Source organism: Adelges cooleyi, unplaced genomic scaffold (assembly GCF_023614345.1).
Source record: "Adelges cooleyi isolate 19-005CV unplaced genomic scaffold, UGA_ACOO_1.1 ACOO_flye_CR_arks_rails_tigmint_CR_PRNA_21, whole genome shotgun sequence".
Classification (NCBI taxonomy): Eukaryota; Metazoa; Arthropoda; class Insecta; order Hemiptera; family Adelgidae; genus Adelges; species Adelges cooleyi.
The window spans coordinates 12,428,971-12,448,559 of record NW_026095871.1 but is presented as its reverse complement, the minus strand read 5'-3'; the positions used below and the strand labels follow the sequence as shown (position 1 = coordinate 12,448,559).

Genomic DNA, 19,589 nt, shown 5'->3' with positions numbered 1-19,589 from the left:
TAACAATTAATATAATATGCAACAATACAATAACAAGCGCAACACAAAACAACCGAAATTATAGAAAATAATTAATCTCCGAGGGCCCATTAATCACGGAAGCTTTGGTCGACAATATCCTCATTACGGTTCTGTGGACTTGTTAGTCTCTAAAAGTGAAAATAAAAATAAAAACACCTCTTTCCAGTGATTTCAAAAGGGCCGCCCGGAGGTTACACGGGCAAACAATGGGTCCGCACATAATAATGCGGATAAACTCGTCGTGACGGCCGTGTACTATATTATTATTGTCATTGGTTATTATGGCCAATGTTTGGGATATAATAATTAATATAATCTGATACAATATAGTCGGTAATACGTATATTATAGACGCGATGCCCTCCTCCTAGTTCGTCCGTCATAGATTGTTGTTATCAGTGAAAATCGCGACAGTCGACTACCCACGTTTTACAGTGTACTAAACCACAGAGTAGATTAAATCAGAGAGGACACTTAATGTAAACAATTATGTTCGAATGGGGGCCGCCATCTTCTCATGTATACTAATATTATGTCCATGGCTTAAATATACTAGGTTATTGTATACGCCCCACTTTATTGTATTATCAATTCACAAAATGACAGCGTGAGGGTAGAGATGCAATAACCTAGTATACTTAAGCTATAAAATAAATAAATTCCATCGAAAAATATGATCCATTTCCATTTCTGATTGATAAATGAGAAGATAGCCACCACTATTTTTAATGATGATGATATCCACCATGTTAAATATGGAATGTCCACCTGACTAAACCATACAGGGTGCTACAGTCAGAGGTGAAACAGGGGGTGGTAAAGGTTGGTCCCTCTCCATTTATAGGTAAAATGTCTCAGTTGAAAATTTAAAAAAAAATTGTCAAATCGATGAATAAGCCACCATCGAGTTAAAAAAATGTTCAGCTTAAAGACATCTGCACATAAAAAAGGGATCAAACAGATCGGTTTATATAGACTTTTGAGTAGGTTTTTTTAGATTACATAATATATTATCTAACTTGATGGTGCCGACTGTACGTTTTAATTAAAAAATAATAATCACAAATAAGTGACTACTATAAAATGCCACCGTTTCTTAGCAAGTATTATCATATTGTCATATTTTTTTTATTATTATTAACATTAAACCATAAGTCAATAGCAAAAATACGGTTTAAGGGAAAATGAGCCAGCAACAGCTATTTACTGATACATTGATAGACGGTAACAGTATTATGTTTAGTTTAATACAACCTTATGTTTAAAGAATTAAATAAATGCTTGGTTCAATAGTGTCTTTCTATTTTGGCGATGTTAGTCATGGTACTAAGAAAAATGTTTTAAGACATAATATTTACTAAATGGCAAATTCACAAAAAAAACCTCTCGACTTAGATGATAAACACAAAAAAAAAATCCATTTCAACTTTTAAAACATTTTTCAAATAATTGAATTTTTAAAGTTCTATTTTCGGAGATTGGATTTGAATTGTAAAAATCCTATTTTGACGGATTTTCCTCGACTTTAACAGCAAACATTTAAGTTAAAAATTGTACACTCGTCAAATATTTCTTTAAACTGACAACTGTCCAATTTTTATATTATTTCAGTTAGTTTTACGCTTACTTACCTTTCAGAAATGTCTATTTTCTATACGCCTCGCAGTGTATTATATTATGTATAAAAGTATGTAACAAAATGAAACCGCGAGTGTATTTTTAAAATATTAAAAATACATGAACTCGTGTAATAATAATGCGATTAACTCGACATTTTAACATTATTATTTCATAGTAGAACAATTTTTGAGTTAAATAAAAAAAAATGGAGTATGGTAATGGCGTGTATCAAATCCATTGTTCTCAAGCGACAAACTGCACATTTTAAGAAAATTATAACACATCCAAGACGTTCATTTTCTGGGGAAATAATTAAAATGTTATAGTTTTTCCTTTTGAAAAAATTGTTGTTTATATTATTGTACAATATTAAAAACCTACCCAATATTAACGTTATTTAGTATTTTCCAGAGAGCTATTAATTTTTGAAACTTAAATGGGAATATTAGATATATATACAGGTAAGTGTGTTCTAGTGTATTCTTACCCCTGACTAGGGCCGTTTTAGTGTGTTGCAGCGTAAATATGATTATGGCAAAAGGGTTAGCTAACTTTTAAAATTAGCCGACAATTTTGACTGGTCGATAACCAGTTTTGGATAATTACTTTTTAAGTTTAATATTAGTTTAAAATTTAAGACTGGAGGTGATAACGTAATGCGGTCGAATAACGCCAGCAGATAAAAATAATATTAAACTCCACCCTTCCTCCTATACTTTTATACTTTAATAGCTTGAAAAGTAATTATCCATAACTGGTTATCGACCAGTCTAAATTGTCAGAAAATTATTCTACTCTCAAAGAGTTAATTAAATTTATACGTTCCCATATAGCTGGTTGTCTACAACGTAACTCATTTCAAATATAATTTTCAAAAGCTGATAGCGCTCAGGAAAATACTAAAAAAGGTAATTATTTAGTAATTTTATAATGTTGTAAAACAACATAAATAAAAATGTTTCCATAAAGAGAAACTATAAAATTGTCATTACTTCCCAAGAAAACGAGTGTCTTACAAATTGATCATACAAATTTTATCATAAAACAAGTACTGCGATTGAAAATTATAATATTTTATATTTTACACAAGTCGATAGAAAATCATGAAGACATTTTTTGAAAAATACAACAACTGTCGAGTCGTTGTTTCCAATATTAAAAATATATGTAGATACTTTTTTATGTATGTATTTTACAGATGATCTTCGCTCTGGTGTTTTTTTTTTATACTGTTTGTGTCGGGGAGGGTGATGGTCAAGAGGGCGGTTTTCCAGTGGGAACCCTTCTGAGCAGTCGGAATACAATCTTTAATTATCACTATATTATCATCACCGACAAGACACGATTATTAAAAGTCACACGCTCGGTTTTACATATTATTATATTTTATTATTATTACATAATGTACAACGTGCGGTCGTCTACACGCCGAACATACATTATTATTATAATATAGATGACGTACGAATAATACCGTACAAATATTTACACGGAATTGTGTGTCACGGATCGTGTATGCGACGGTATATATATATATATATGTAGCTGGTAAGAAGGTAATATAGCAACAATATGATAATATAATATGTAAATTCGATAGGCGGAATGTTAATTTCGTTTTTTTTTTTTTTTTTTTATTATACATATATAGGTCGATAGTTCGCGAGACCGTCATCGAGTGTTCTTAAAAGGCAAAAAATAATAATAATAATAATAATTACATAAAGCTTTCGGTTTGGCCCTCGTTTTTTTTGTTTTTACCGAACCGCCGCCGTCGATAATACACACACACACAATTATTATAATATCTAACAACCGTTGTTGTAATAATTTACACCATGATGCCAATCAATTGTTTTACACACACACACACACAAATAAAACAAAACCTATATAACGTTATAGGTCAATATTGGTTTAGTTTTGCACAATTCGATCGAGAGAAAAAAACCGACATTCTAAAACGTTTTTTTTTTTTTTTTTTTATTGAAAATCGACATGGTCCAACTGTAGTTGTAACTTTTCACAAATGATAATCATACGTTTCGCATATTTTAATTTACAATATATCATTTCCGACGTTTAGGTTTCACATGTCGGATAGACGTATTTAATCGTAATAGGTATGAAAAATAATTTCCGAATTAAAACGACCGATTTATAAACTGTAACGCTATCTAGTGGTCAAACCGTCAGTCGAAAATTATCCATAATTCAGCTCTAATAAAAATTATTATTATTATTACCTATTAAAAGCAACAAGCAAAGGTAAACTGTGGTCAATGTTTTACATAAATTCACCGAGGAGACATTTTAAATCAAGCCATCTATTTTGAGGGTATCAAGTTTGTCCAGTTACATAACTTTGTTATTTAAAAAGAATTTGTTAAATTTACTGAAAAATATATAAAAGAACTTGAATTTTGCTTTTATTTCTTTTTTCTAATTTGATTATGCACTGTAGTCTTTGTTCGTATAAAATATTTGCTCTTTCCCTTCGACCAAAGCTGTTGTACTCACCATTTCTTTTCAATTCTGGATTCATATATCTTGCATCAAAATTATTTGCCCCTGGAAAATAATCAAGCCAGTCGTTACAAATTAAAAATATTTTTGTAAAGCATAGCCAAATGTTAACGTCTAACATGATACGACTATTTCTAGTTACAGTCATTAAACATTTTTTATGTACATATTTTAAGTATGAATTAATGTACAACTATTTGTTATAATAAATTAACATATGTATATGACTAATTTGTAAAAATGAATAAAATAAAATCATCCGAAATATATATATATATATATATAACAGAGGAATATATATATTTTTATTATCAGTTGGTTTATAACAAAATTGGCAAATAATTATAGTGATAAACATTTTTTTAACGACAATAAATCTGTCTCTTTTTTTGGGTACAATTGCAGTTTCCTTTTATAATATTATATGGTTTTACTATATAGAAATTATATATTTAAACGAACAATTTTCTTTGAAGTAACAAAGTGACTAAATTATAAGTATTATTACCACATAATTTTTTACTGAAAAATAAAGTGTCCAAATTTTAATATGTGACATAAGTCAATAAAACAGTATATTAATGGTATTACTTAATACCAAACCCAATTTTGATCGGCTATTTAAATTTTTACTTTTGAAATTATGAATCATTTTTATTAATGGTTTTCAAACACTGCTGATTTATTAGATTATTATTTAAATAAAACTTTTTTTTTAAATAACGATAAATTACTATACCATAAACCTTTTTTGAACTAATTGTAAATAATTTCAACCTAATTGAAATTAAGATATACATTTTTAGTTTACTATTTATTAAAATTTAGCCGTAAAGTCTAGTCAATTTTTAGTACTTAATATGATTGTGCTGATGCTATTTGATCAAAGTTAATTGAAATTGTGCTAATATTCTAATCGGTTTTGTGATAAAAACAATGACAGCTACTACTAGGCAACGCTTTTAGGTATGTAATTTAGGTTTTAACCGCGCTGCACTGCCAACTGTGTCAACAGATAATTTACAGCACTCGATGTGTGTGCATTTTGCACAATTCTCGAGACTTTTCCACAAAGCCCAAGAAGAATAATGAAAAATCAAATCATATCCTCGATACAAAAAGCCAAACACTTTCTCAAAATTTAAAATATATAATAAACATGCAAGTGTTACACAAAGCAAGTGTGTGTAATGATGAAAGCTTGTCAATGAGTTACTTTTAAAATGTTTATCTTCGTTCGGACGCTGTTGGCAACAATATTAACTAATGCCTAGAGTATCGAAAGTATAATTAGCAGTACTACATTGATCAGTGCCAATATCGAACATCACTTAAGATGGAAAAATAATTTGCTCGGCCTGTAAAAACCTATTAAAAATATTTACTAACTAAACACAGGTATCTATCGAGTACCTACTTAAGCGCCTCAATTGAAACGCATAAACAAAACTAATTAAGGCAGCCATTAGATATACAATGAAAGCCGTTAGACAGAAACGCACAGGACTGTAAAAAAAATTCCGTGACACATTGTTGCCCGTATTATTCAGTGAAATATTAACACAGACAAAACGATTTGAAGGGACGATGCATCAATTGAGTCTTATTCAGTTTTCTTGTTTGTCCAGGGTCCGCCTTAGAAGGGTTTCATTGTACTACAATATATTTACACATTATTTTATTATATATGTAGATACTTACATTTTATAGTACTCAACGAAGATGAAATGCTGGCATAGGTGAAAACAGGATACTCCGAACACGTGTGTAAACCAAAATATGAAGTGTAGGTACAATACATTTATAGCGCTTAATCTAACTACTAGTAAGAAAGTTGTATACACTTAAAGTCTAAATAAAATACAGAAAGAGGACAGCCGAGCTGAGAATGGTACCAAGGACGATTACTAACGGTTTCAACATAAGGATACCTAAACGGGGAAGACATACCGTACAAGGAAGACTACCGGATCTAAATTGTGCTACACAATTTGAACACCTAACAACTAAAGGATGTGGATGGAAACGGTTCTCTCTCTCCCGCTTTGTGGAGCGGTGAAACTACGAGCCGTAGCTGGTCGACGAGACATCAGTCGGTTGTATTACCGTCGGAGAGGCTGACGAACAATCATACGGGACAACGGAGTCCGCGCTGCAGCCGGATAGGCTTCGGTGGGACCGCTGGTGTCTCGCTGTCGTCGGACGATTAGAAGAAAAAAAAACGGAAAAAAACGCGAGCGCGACTTCGGACGCGGCGGCGGCGGCGGCGGACGGACGAAAAATTCGACTACTTACCGTTGCGCATTAATTTTTTTTTTTATTATTATTATTATTAACTTCTATTCGGAACGGAACGCAAAAACGTTCGATACGACCATTGACGTAAATCGCGTATATCGTTATCAATATACACTGAACGGGAGAGCAGGTGATTAACGAAACCAAAACAAATGCGTACGGTGTGTGTGTGTGTGTGTGTGCGTGCGTGCGTTTTCGTCCCCTCCCGCGGCGGCCGACACACAGCCGACGGTCGGGGGAAGGGGAACGGCGGCTGCGGCTGCGGTCTAGTCCGTGCGGACGTCGGCGACGCGCTCGAACCGCCACCGCCGCGGCACAGAGTTTAAAAATAAATCGCCTGTGGCCAACGATATTTTGGTCGCCGCCGCCGCCGTTGTTGTTGTTTTCCCCGTTCCGACGCACGACGACCATTTAGCAGAATAATAAAATAGAATATATATATATAGATTACACACTCGCCGGCCGCCCGAACGGAGGAATTTCATATTTTCGTACACCCAGTTAAAATATTATTATTATTATTATTATTATTATTACTATCGTAACGCGCTCCGATTCCCGTGCCGGCGGCCGTGGAATCGTGCCAACGGCCGACGGCCATCGCCGCAGCCGACCGTGTCCGTCTGATGATAGAAAAAGTAAAAGCGGACAATAACTTATTTTCTAGAAAAAAAATAACACAAACCGGCGCGGCGGCACAGCTGCTGTTGTTATTGTGATAACGTCAAAAACGCCGTCGTTACTTGTTTGTGATAACCGCTTTTCGACTTTTCGTAACCGTTTCACATATCACAGTCGGTAGTCGACAATCACTAGTGTGTATATACGTAAATATTTATATTTAAAAAAACTCATAATATACTATTAAATCCTAAGCAAAAATCGAATGGATTTACAATTATTTGTACAATAAAATATGACAACGGCCACAGCTCGATCGGATTGAATGTCGGCCGATCGACAACCGTGCGGCTCTTCAAGTCGGGACACCGACAGACAGTCACAGCCGTGGGACCAGAGTGAGTAGAAACCGTTGCTTTTACAATGTTTGATAATACTGAACAATAACAATTCAGTGCTATAAAGTATTTTGTTTTGTAATAATTTGGTTGTGTGTTCTGGCACTGACAAAAACTGAATACGACACAACATTGTAGGTGTAACGAGTATTATTCGCCATGGCTTTAAAATAAAATGGCTTTTTTTTCGTTTTTGGATTCTTTGCGGTCTTAATGAGTGTTGATAATTATGTTGAGTACACAATACTTTAATTCTGGCATTATTGTATGATACGGTCGTTAGTCGTTCTGTACTTTAGAGGCCGTAATTGTTATCATCAAACTATTCTTCGTCCAACTGTTAAGTAGTCTATTGTGTAAGAAACACAAACAAAACTATTAAAACTCTTTTTTAAATGTTATTAAAATATTAATTACTTTTTATTTAATATGCAGATCCCATTATTTCCTCTAACAATTGTTAAAAAGTGTAATAAACACATTATTTATTCAAATAATTTAAATTTCTATTTTAAACCGCTAATAGTTTTAGGGTTTTGGGATTTTGCCAGTTTCAAGCCCTGATATTTCCTTTTTATAAGTGAATTTATTAGTAAATTGGGTGTTTTATTTTATTTAAAATACTTTCTTTAACCTAACGTAACTTATTTCCTAAAACAAAAATCCATTGTTTTGAAGACTATACGACTAATGTAAAAAAATGTATTACAATATTAAATAACTTATTAATTTAATCTAATATTTGTATATTTTATTATTTTTTCCAGAACTCTCATCTGCAACTGAAAAAAAAAGCATTACCAATCTGTTGTACGATTATCTATTCCTGGAGTTAGGGACGAATAAAAAAGAAGCGTTCAACCATGTGCATTTAGGCCAGTCTATGAGATTTGCTAACCGCAATAGTAAGTTACTGCATAAACACTACTTACATTATAACCTTAACTATGGCATCTATAACGGGTTGTGAACATTTTATTCAACAAAAGAACGACGAGCTGCTCAACAACTATCGCATTGTTCATTGTAATTTTGTGTCTTGTCTATTTGAAAACTCAAAAAAAGCCAAAAAAAAATTAGCCAAATGTCATGATTGCAAATATTTCGGTCCACGACTCCTGTCGTGTCTACACTGTGTGTACTTTGCGTGTAGTCTTCACTTGATCAAACATTATGCCCAAACCGAACATGGTTTCGGCATTAACCTGACCGCTGGCCATTTGTTCTGTGCCGAATGTGAAGATTACATCTACGATAGTGACGTGCTGTCCATAGCCAATTCGTTACGCAAAGACATTTACAGTTTTCAAAGCCGACCGTTGTCTGTGAACCATATCAATTTGCTTAGATCAAACAATAACATTAAGTATGTCAACAACATACCCGTGCCTGGTTTCGTAAATCTAGGAAATACGTGTTTCTTGAACAGCGTGCTACAAGTGCTCATGCACACTCCGATGTTGAGAAATTACGTCCTCTCTGACCAACACGTTTGTCCCAATTTGAAAGACCCCAATCGATGTATCTTGTGTGAAATCAGCAGGATCTATCAACAGGCGTACACGCTGGAGATAAATCTGATCGGCTTGCAAAAACTGTTGAAAATATTTTGGGAAAACACCACTTACATGGCCACCGCACTGCAGCACGACGCTCACGAGTGTTACATTGCCATACTGGACATTATACACAAGCAAACTATCAAACCCAATGAGAACGATAAAGACCTGAGGCACCTGGAAAACTGTCAGTGTATCATACACAAGATGTTTCGCGGAGTGTTGCAGAGCGACATTGTTTGCCAGAGCTGTTGTAACATATCGTCGAAAATCGACATTATCAACGACATATCCATATACTTTGCGTTGGACGACAAGGGCAAGTATCCATTGAGCATCACCCTGATGGAGTGTCTGGAACAGTACGGCCAAGTGGAGTTGTTAAATGATCTGGACTGCACAAACTGCAAGTCCAAACAACTATCGACCAAGCAGCTGACGTTGAAGTATCTGCCCATGGTGCTATGTTTTATTCTGAAACGGTTTGGCCAACCCTCGGACAATGTTTCCAATAAAATCACAACTATTGTGGAGTTTCCCGAAACTTTGAACATGGCTAAGTTTATCGAAAAGAAAACTCTGACGGGCAACAGTTTTATCGACGAGTGTCTGGCCACTTACGAGACAGTGTACAAACTGTACTCTGTCATTTGTCACGAAGGTCAACTCAATGGTGGCCATTATCTTTCATACGTGCGGCATTTGGGCCGTTGGTACCAGTGCAACGACAATGTCGTGCGAATTGTCGAATTAGACGACGTCTTAAGGAGTCCAGCCTATCTGCTATTCTACCATAAGGAGTTCATGAACTTCTACTGATAAACTCAACGGCCGCGCTTGGATCACACGTATACTTGTATTTATCTATTATTTAAAACATTAGGCCATAAATATGTGTTGTTTATGCATGTCGTAATAAAAATATCAACTTTACTTTTCTTGTTTAAAAAATTAAACAATTAGGTACTTTTATTTTTTTTAAGTATGTAGGTTTGTCGTATCAATATTTTATTTTTATACCAATAATTTAACTGTTATTTGTATTCATACATATCACTATTTTTTATATAATAATTTAATATTAAAATAATTAATTATTTAGATTTAAAATTTATAAATGATAATTACAAATTAATTTTAAGAGTTGTTCTTACAGTTTTATTGTGTCAAAAAAGATAACTAATTAAGGTTTGATAATTAAAAAAAAGAACTATTATCGATGTGTTTTTTTTTATTAATTACGAAAATAGTATTCATGTTTCAATGTAAACAAATTATACATTGGGATTATTTTTTTTATATATATATTAAGTTTAGTTTTAGTGTATTTAATATTTATCGATACAATTATTATTCAAACGGATGCTATAGTTTGATTAGAATTTAGCGTAACAAAAAACTTTAAAATAATTAACTAACTTAACAATTATAGGTAAAATTATTAAACCAATAAAAACATAACAAAATAACCATATTATTCATAAACAAAAAGCCATTAAATTAAGTTGCAAAATCATTGTACAATTTACACAGGATTATATTTAGTATTAATAAACAATCATAGATTTTCCCTAATACCGCATACTCTACGACTTAAGAAAATAAATTTGTAGTTATAATACAACTTTTTAAGCACAAAATTAAATGACAAGTTATTATCAACAGTGTACGGTAATTTGTACAGTCAAAAAATCAAATCGTCGATGATTTATTTATGTTTTCTGACTAAATAGTTTTAATCAAAGTTGATTGATTTTTATTTTTAGCTTCGATGAAATTACTTAATACCGTGGCCCACGCAAAAGCGATCAATTTCAATTTTGAAGCCGAGCTGCTGTTGGAATCGTTAAACGATAAAGACGATAGGACGGTAGAGATTGTCGACGACGAACATCAAGATGATAGCAAAGAAGACGACGGTTTGTTGCCGATGACGGCAGTATCATCTCAGTTAGAAGATTCGAATTTCAAATCTCAATATTTTGTATCCAGAAGTTCATTCTATGTAAACAAAAATCATTTTACTAATTATTATATGTTAAATTTTGTACTTTGATGCGAAACGGAGAAAGTATTGTTTTTAACAGTGTTACTTCAACAAACTTGTGTGTGATAATCTTTTAAACACAATAAAAAGACGAAAAAAAGTAACTTCAACCCTTAACCCAGAAAAGATGGAAACGCTTCTTTTTTTTAAATATTTTGATCGTATGTATTTCCTATATAAAAACCCTTGAAAATCGCCTGCTTTTAATCCCCTTAACTGTTTTTAACAATTTTAAAATAACCAAAAGTGTAATTAAGCTAACTAAAATTGTATTTTTATTTTAAAAAATTTTAATATCAAATAAAAAATGATTTAAAATTCTAAATTGTTACTGACAATTGTTTGAAACAATTAAAAAGTGAATTTCAAATAAAAAATGTTCATGTTAAATTTAAATACATATTTTTATTTATAAAATCGAACAAATATAATCTAATTCAAAAACTTGGATGTTATTTGAATACATTACATTTTTGTTTTAAATCAAAATTCTAATCATTTTTTTAATTAAAAAATTATTAAAGACCTAAGTAGTCCTCACTTGTGACCTCTCTGTGCCAGTTGTGTCAGCTTTATATCGTAAAATTATCTCTCATCTCTCTACGTGGTGCATTTTTTTTAGATAATTATTGAGCATTTGATGAAAGAGTTTGGCGGTGCGGCCTATAAAAGAACACAATGGGATGTAGAAAAACAGTTGATGGTAGCGCTCACGTACCTGGGAACCGTCCAAAGCTACAAGTAATAAACCTTCGGCGTCGTACGACAAAAACACCTCACTCGTATAACAATTGTATTATATACTTTTTTTTTTCTAGAGAAATATCGACAAAATTTAACATTGCAGTCAGTACCGCGCATAAGTGTGTCAACGACATCACAAACAGCTTGTTCAAACACATGAATGAGTTGATATATTGGCCGGTAGATCAACAAGCCGATTCAGAAATACTAGCATTCGACCAATTGCCAGGCAATAAATTCCCGGGCATACTTGGTGTGATCGGAACGGTGGATTTGAGAAAAACCTGTACGTCCAATCCATCCAAACACACCAAAGACAGAACGTCCATCGCAATCCAAGTACGTTCGTTTAATTATAAAAACCGAGGTCCGAGTACTGATCAAGAAGAGACTGTTTGATTTTTTTTTTTTTTTTGTTCAAGTGCGTGTGCAACACAAAGTATCAGTTTTATAACGTCTTCACCAGTTATCTATTTAAGTCTAAAGTGACCACGTCGACGTTCCTGGAGAGTCCGCTGGCTGAATCGATTTTGAACGAACCCGACACATTGTTTCCGAACGGCGATACACACATTGTTGGCGCTTCGTGTTACCCTCTTCTGCCCAACTTGATGAAGCCGTTTTTCAATAAATCACCCGACGACCCGCTGGAAAGTAACTACAACGACTCTATCGAAGGGCCATTAAAGATCATCCAATTGGCATTTGGCAAACTGCTAGGACGGTTCAAGCGACTGTTGTGAGTTTGCATGTTAGATTATCGCTGGCACTCCATTCAAATGCTAAAAGTAAACTTAGGCCCTCAAACTAACCTGCGGAGAACTCCAAAATAACGTCTTTATTTAAATAATAGTTACAAGTTAAATTTGTTAAATCAAAACTGGATATAATTTATAAATCATTTTTTATACGTCTTAAATAATAATTAAAAATAAAAATTTAATTTAATAAAAACCCAAAAGATAATTTAAAATCAATTTTTTATTTAAACTAATAACCAAATAGTAATTTTAAATAAATATTCATTTGGGCGAATTTGAATAGTAAATAAAATTGGTAATAACAATTTAAAAAATTGTTTAAATAACACTGCTTAAAATATAATAAAATCAAATATTTTTTTATTTAAATATTTAAAATAAAATGGGTTATTTAAAATAGCCAAATCAAAATATATATTTAAGAAAAAATATTTGTAACAGTGGTGTTTAACCATAGTAGCTACCATCGTTTCCGAGCACATTTTATTTTAGAGCTATTTTGTCCGTTTTAATATATACGACGTTAACATGTAATATAGGGTGCAAAAAAATATCTTGTCCTTGGGCGCTTTAGTCTCTAATTTATGCCATGGATTTTAAGTTGTAGGTATTAAATTATTTAAAATATCTTATTATTTAAAATGGTAGTTAAAAATGTATTCATAACGAACAATTTGTTGTTTAAAAAAAAATATACCGCATAAGTTGTAATTTTTTTTTAACAAAATACATTACTACTTTTTGCAGAAGTTTTCAATAATAGAATATCATTTGTTGGTTAGCATTAACATATTTTTAAGAGTATTGTTTTTTGTGCATTTCGATCTGTGCCTTACTTGTATTCAAGTTTGAAATGTCATATTTAATGTAACATAATTTATGTAACGTGATTATTTCAGGTGTTTGGATTTATGGGGCCAAGAGAAATTTGCCATACTAATATTTGCAGCTTGTTGTCTGCACAACATTTGCTTGGGTAACGATGACGACATCGAAAGTGAACCGTACGAGTGTTGTTCATTCAATTGCGATTATTACGACGAGATCAGTATTAAAAAAAGACAAGACATTTGCAAACGCTTAAGTTAAACTTGCGTTTTTTATGTATAATTAACAAAATGTATCATAATAGTATGAAAAAAACAATTATATGTTACTCAGTCAATTTCTGTGGTAAAATATTTTTAACCATTGCTATATAAAAACAAAAATGTTTCATAAACATTGTTTTGTTTTCAAACGGGCAATCTCGAAACGAGCTGTTGTAGTAATTTTAATTTTTGTGTTTCCAATTCATTTGATTTTTTCAAAGCTTCCAAAGTCTGATATTGAAGATTTTCAAACACTTTTTCTCTGCTCGTCAAGTTGTCCTCCATTTGCTTTAACCTAAACACACAAATTTCTTGAGCGCAAGTTCGACACAATGTATTTACATCACCACTAAACCATTACCTTTGATCAAATTCTGTGTTTCTCCTTTGGAACATCTCTTTGATTTCTGAAATGACATCGACCCTAACGACTGGCTCTTGTTTTGAACTCTGTACGTTATAGTCGTGTTCGTCCAGATCACGGCCGTCTAGTGTATGACTGTTTACACTGCTACCGCATTGTCTGCTATCATCTTTGGTGGCAATTTTCTTAGTGTCTTTGTTTAATTCTAAAAGTACACACGACAAAATAAGTACGACAAATTCACAAACTCATTTAAGGAACGGAAAAAACCAGCGAGTAGGAGTACCTCTTACTATAGAATCGATTATGTCGTAATATATCCAGACGACTTTTTTCTTCTTCTCAACGCGCATTCGGTTTTTATTGTACCGGTTTTTCAACGTACGCCATTTGTTGTCGCAAGCCCTCGGAGTGTAACTGTAACCGTTCTGCATCATTTCGTTGGCTATGTCCCGCCAAATCAAAAGCTTCTCGCCAGTTGCCGCTTTCATGAATTTGTCTTTATGACGGTCGAAGCTTTCGATCAAGCACACCGTCGAATCCATAGTCCACGCAACTAGAATTTGCTATATTATAATTATTTTGTTTGAATAAATTTAAAGTTATAATTTTTACCGCTTTCACTGGGCAAACGCAGCAATCGATCCATGTCTTGATAATACTGCCATTTGATTTTGTGCACTCCAAACTTTTTGTACTTTTCTTTTCTTTTTAAATAGTTGGCTTTCAAAAGGCGCCATTTACGATCGCAAACCGTCCCGGAATAGTTGTGACCGCGTTGTTGTAGCGCTTCGCTGATTTCATTCCACAACAGTTGTTTTTTACCCTGAGCTGCTATCAAGAACCGCGAACGGTACATACCCCACAGTTGAATCAATTGTTTGGTGGCTGCTTCGGTCCAGACTTCTAATAAAAATCAAAAAAATATATCGTCGATTACCAGATAGGTTTAACTTTAACAAGAACGTTTGGATAAGAAACAATTTTTTTAATTTTTTCGTCGACTACCTGAAGATGGTTCGCCCTCAATGTTTTCGATACTGTCGATTTCTGGTGTTTGAAAGTCCACGTCTTCATCTTCAAATCCGTCTTCTTTCTTCAACTCCACGAATTCGTTATCACCGGACATGGAAATCATGATGATATCGTTCATTTTAGATGCTACAACGAAAATTCACACTTAATATTTTCTACTATTAAACAAAAGAATAGGACGTGGCAACCATTATAGGCGGCATAGTCCTATTACAGTAGCCAGTGTACTTTCTTGCGGATCGTCCTTCAACACACTGTCCATGTCCTTGTAATAGTACCATTTCACGTGTTGTGCTCCATATTTTAGTGCCCTGAGTTTATTTTTTTTGTACGACATTTTCAAGTTGCGCCATTTGTCATTGCACGAATTGGCCGCGTACCGATATCCCAATTGGACCAATTGATGCGCAATTTCTTCCCACAATAAATGTTTGTCGCCTTGATTGGCCGACGCAAACTTTGTTTTGTCTTTGCCGTACAACTGTATCAACGCTTTAGTAGACTCTGTCGACCAATAACATTTGTCGCTATCCTTGATGCCTACGACAGAAATTTGTTTAGATTTTTTTATTATTTTATATAATTTAAGATGACAAAAACAACTAGGATGTAAATTGTTTATTAACCGATAGAATTAGACTCCTCAGGAGCAGCAGCAGCAGCACTAATGCAATTATCGTCGACACTACATTCCCCGAGATCGTCATCTTCAACGTCTAATAAATAACGTACGATAAATAAATATGTATATATATTTATTAAATTGTTAAACTAAGCATACTGTGTACCAGAAGGTTCCAGCGGAATGCCTTTGATGGCTCTGTCCATATCGTCGTAATGCTCCCATGTGCATTTGGGAGAGCCTTGTTTAGGAAGGCGTGTTTTATTGTACAAATAAATTTTTTTCAGATAACGCCATTTGTTTTCACATGATTGAGCGTCGTAAAAATATCCTCGTTCCAACATGCGTTCCGAAAGAGCTTGCCACAAGGCTTTCTTCTTGTTTTCCGGACAATTCGAAAACTGCTCTCTTATCTGACACCAGCAATAAATTAAATATCGCACCTCATTGTGCCGCCAATTGCCTAAAAGTGTTTTGAAAAAAGTATTACAAACCCCCAGACAGTATTTTAACAAACTACTTACTATCAGATTGTCCGATGTCTGTGTCATAAACTTCTTGTATTTCACTCTCTTCGTACTCCTCAATATTGTTTACATCTTGTTCGTCGATTGTTACTACAAATTAAAATTTACTTTTAAAATTGTGTATTAAAATCAACGGGGAAGTATAATTAAGATAAATGTTATCTTCATTGATGATAATACATAATATGATTTTTATTACCTGCTTCGTATTCACTCTCTATCTGACCGTCGAGCATGTTTTCCTCGTCAGTTAAGTTTAATTGTTCGTACGTTATATCATCATCGTTGACCATTTTGCCGGAATCATCGACAGCCTGATATTTGTTTCTTTCAATATTACTAATTAAAAATATTATTGATTAAAATTTTTACTGGAAATAGTATCAGTTTATTTTTTAACGTTGATCAAAATGTGTCTGCTTACAAACTAATGTATGCAATAGTTTTGGTTTTTATCGTAAGTAATTGGAAGAACTAAGTAGTAATCCAGAAATTTAAAACAAAAAAAAATCAAAAGAATATGAAATGAAAGAATTCGATAATTTCAACGTTGATCATTTTTTTAATTTCAGGATTATTAATTACTAAGAAAGGTAAAGATTGTTTTTTTGAATATAGTAAACAGAAAAAAAAACTAAGGCAGGATTAAGTTTTAGCGAAAATACTTTTAAAAATATCAAAATAAGTTAAGTCATGACTCATGTTAGGGTTTATAAATTAAAATTTTAGTTTAAGGAATTTTTTTTTTTTTTTACGCAAGTGTTACACACTTTAATAACAATCTTTTAAGTAATATGTTTATTTTATTTCTATATAATTAATAATTCAAAGAAAAAACAATCAGTCTGTTATCGTGGATCCAACACAAAAAAACTAATTTTAAAAATACTTCTTGAATTTAGATTATTTTTGTTTTAGTCTAGTCCCACACCAAAACCTTTGATCCCACACGTTGTAATTATCGTAGGCGCTACTAGACCAACATTTTAGGGGGTTTTTAAATGATGTATACCTGACTAAACATAATCCTATATCTTTGAACCATTAGATATAAAATAAAATTTAAACCATAGATTATATTATATTACAATATATATTTATATTAAATCTATGTGTGAACATAGTATTTACATTATTAAAAGTTTATGCTCACAAATCTTGGGTTTGAATTTTCGGGGATGCTAAAGTCCCCCTAGCACCCCCCTAGATGCGCCTATTATTATTATTATTATTATTCAAACGGCGAGAATAAGATAACGAAACGAAACAATCCGGCACTTACGTTCCGTTCAGATTTCTTTGGCGGATTGTTGCAAAACGGATTCGCCGCAACGTCAGTTGAATATGTCGTCGTTTCCAATGTGATCGCAAAAATAATAATGTATCGAATCGGTCGCCGACTTCGACAAAGAACGGCTATCACTTGCTGTCGTTGTAGCCGTTTTGAGAAAAAACACACATCAAAGGCCCGACTTAATGAAGTCTTGTAAGTTATTTTCAAGTTAGAGTATATGACTTCGCGGTCGGTACAAGACGTGACAACGATACAGAACGCAACAAGACCGTAGTCCGTACTCGACAGGGCGTCGCAACACATCCGCCATGTCGATAATATTCGACCTGCAAAGAGAGGAAACGGTAAACATCACGACGCATCGTTCGTGGAAAAAACGATACCGTACGGTTATCGTTCGCAGTCAGCTGACCTTGGTTAGGTAACCGTGGTCACCGGCAATGCGGTTGTAGTGATAACCATAGACTCAAATTACTGAATAACTAGAAGGGAAACTTTTTAAAAAAATACACGGGTAACGGGTTCTTATGAACCGCCGAAAAAGACCCACTGCCGATATTGCATACATTAAATACATCTAGTTAATCTATGCATATTGCTATTGCCACCAGGATAAAGCTTGATTATTATACGTAATCCGCAAAAACAAAATGTCGGACACATCAGTCCCGGCCTAGGTTTCTCGTCTGGTTAATGGTTATTCTGTGCTTAATTCACGATTCTGTACTATATTCGTTATTTTAAGATAATTTTTTTAAGAGCCATTTAAAAATGATTGGCGTTAAATCCTCAGTTTTTAATTCCACTGCTTCCTCTATACCATGTTTGTGTAATCCGAATTAATATCGAAAAATTTCTGTATTAGTCCTAAGACTTGATCAGAAGTCGATAACGGATAAATATAATTTCTTATGCATAGGCAATCGGCGCACAAAGACGATCCACCGATAATTCAGTTTCTTATGAAAATTCAGTTATCAAAATATTTCAACAACATTTCAGGAATACGTGTACAGACCGGCGAGAAATTTGTGCTTTCAAACTTTTTTTTATTTAAGTAAACCCAAATTACACTGGTGAATAAGGAGTCATCTGGTATGCAAAAAATAATCGCAATATTTTGTTGAATTTCCCATCGGTAACAACGGAAAGTAGTAATTAGAAAAGACTGACGATCAAAACTTTATATATCAGCGCAATTAGGGGGTAGTAGCACCCCCATTTTAAAAATAAGCTCCCACTAATATTGTTCGTTTTTATGTCTTAAAACTTCTGCTTAAAAATGTTTAATATTAAAAAATCAACGACTTAGTTAAACAAATTTTACATGTCAAATTGTCATACAACATCCTTGCTCAAAAACAATATTACCCTCATTAATTTAAATCCAGAATTAAATACCTGGAAAATACAGAGCTTACCCTCAAATTAAGCACCCCCAAATTTATACATAATATTACGGTATTACTTTTTTTACATCGATGAAAAAAACAAAATTAAATAAATAAGTCGTAAAACAAGTACCTGTTATGTTTGTATTTTGTACACGTGTGTCCTAAATTTGATTTTTTTGCTAGAAAAATATCACACTAACATAAAAGTCACGGCGAAACGTTAAAAAAAATTGTTATTCTAAAGGTTCTCTGTTAAAACTTAAAACGAATAGCATAAGTATGTCACGTTCAACAAATAGTACAGCCTTTGTTTGCATTTGTTCAGTAAACAAGTTAAGAAGTTAAGTTCAAAAACTAGTGATTAAATAAATATTTTTCTGAAACTTTTTGCTATAAAACTGACTTTTACGACTGGATTTTACTGTGATCGATTTCAAAAGTTAAAAGTCTTATATGAAAAAAAATTAGGAATTTTTATTATTACGGCAAAGTATAAGTATAAAAATGTAAACAAAGTATATTATTTTATTATGTTTAACATGTTATACTGCGACGGTACATTGTATCTATAAACTGGTAATATTTTTAGGTACCTATCTAATTATGTTATACTAAGGCATTAGCATTTTCATGTGTTCAAACTGTTTTATTAAATTGAAATAATAAA

At 32.9% G+C, this 19,589-nt stretch overlaps 5 protein-coding genes across 7 annotated transcripts in view; 2 read left to right on the top strand and 3 right to left on the bottom strand.

Annotated features, from left to right (window-relative positions):
* LOC126834839 (neuronal calcium sensor 2) overlaps positions 1-6,267 on the bottom strand; it is an 83,162-nt gene extending 76,895 nt beyond the window's left edge. The window contains exons 1-2 of one of the 2 annotated variants that reach the window (XM_050567031.1): positions 5,869-6,267; positions 4,162-4,212 (exon numbers count right to left, since the gene is read on the bottom strand). The gene's annotated coding sequence lies outside the window, so the exon portion shown is untranslated. The remainder of the gene's footprint in view (positions 1-4,161; positions 4,213-5,868) is intronic. The other variant, XM_050567032.1, reaches the window with a different exon arrangement.
* The window catches only part of LOC126834840 (neurocalcin homolog), a 91,810-nt gene extending 85,163 nt beyond the window's left edge, over positions 1-6,647 (bottom strand). Inside the window, exon 1 of the mRNA XM_050567035.1 lies at positions 6,274-6,647. The gene's annotated coding sequence lies outside the window, so the exon portion shown is untranslated. The remainder of the gene's footprint in view (positions 1-6,273) is intronic.
* Positions 6,648-6,735: 88 nt separating this feature from the next.
* Positions 6,736-13,760, top strand: LOC126834838 (uncharacterized). The gene is made up of 7 exons (XM_050567030.1): positions 6,736-7,484; positions 8,252-8,389; positions 10,810-11,048; positions 11,713-11,831; positions 11,909-12,173; positions 12,257-12,573; positions 13,495-13,760. Exons 1-7 carry the CDS (start codon positions 7,412-7,414, stop codon positions 13,682-13,684), a joined length of 1,341 nt encoding a protein of 446 aa, XP_050422987.1. The 5' UTR covers positions 6,736-7,411; the 3' UTR covers positions 13,685-13,760.
* On the top strand, positions 8,383-10,058 carry LOC126834836 (ubiquitin carboxyl-terminal hydrolase 22-like). The gene has a single exon (XM_050567029.1). It carries the CDS (start codon positions 8,432-8,434, stop codon positions 9,860-9,862), a length of 1,431 nt encoding a protein of 476 aa, XP_050422986.1. The 5' UTR covers positions 8,383-8,431; the 3' UTR covers positions 9,863-10,058.
* On the bottom strand, positions 13,422-17,845 carry LOC126834835 (uncharacterized). Of its 2 annotated transcripts, XM_050567027.1 has the most exons (11): positions 17,517-17,845; positions 16,434-16,573; positions 16,232-16,324; positions 15,874-16,170; positions 15,712-15,801; positions 15,314-15,625; positions 15,059-15,211; positions 14,666-14,956; positions 14,337-14,606; positions 14,048-14,255; positions 13,422-13,981 (listed from the first exon to the last, which is right to left on the bottom strand). In XM_050567027.1, exons 2-11 carry the CDS (start codon positions 16,525-16,527, stop codon positions 13,831-13,833), a joined length of 1,959 nt encoding a protein of 652 aa, XP_050422984.1. In that variant the 5' UTR covers positions 16,528-16,573; positions 17,517-17,845; the 3' UTR covers positions 13,422-13,830. The 2 variants fall into 2 exon arrangements, with proteins under 2 accessions (XP_050422984.1, XP_050422985.1); XM_050567028.1 differs by lacking the exon at positions 15,712-15,801.
* Positions 17,846-19,589: the final 1,744 nt, after the last annotated feature.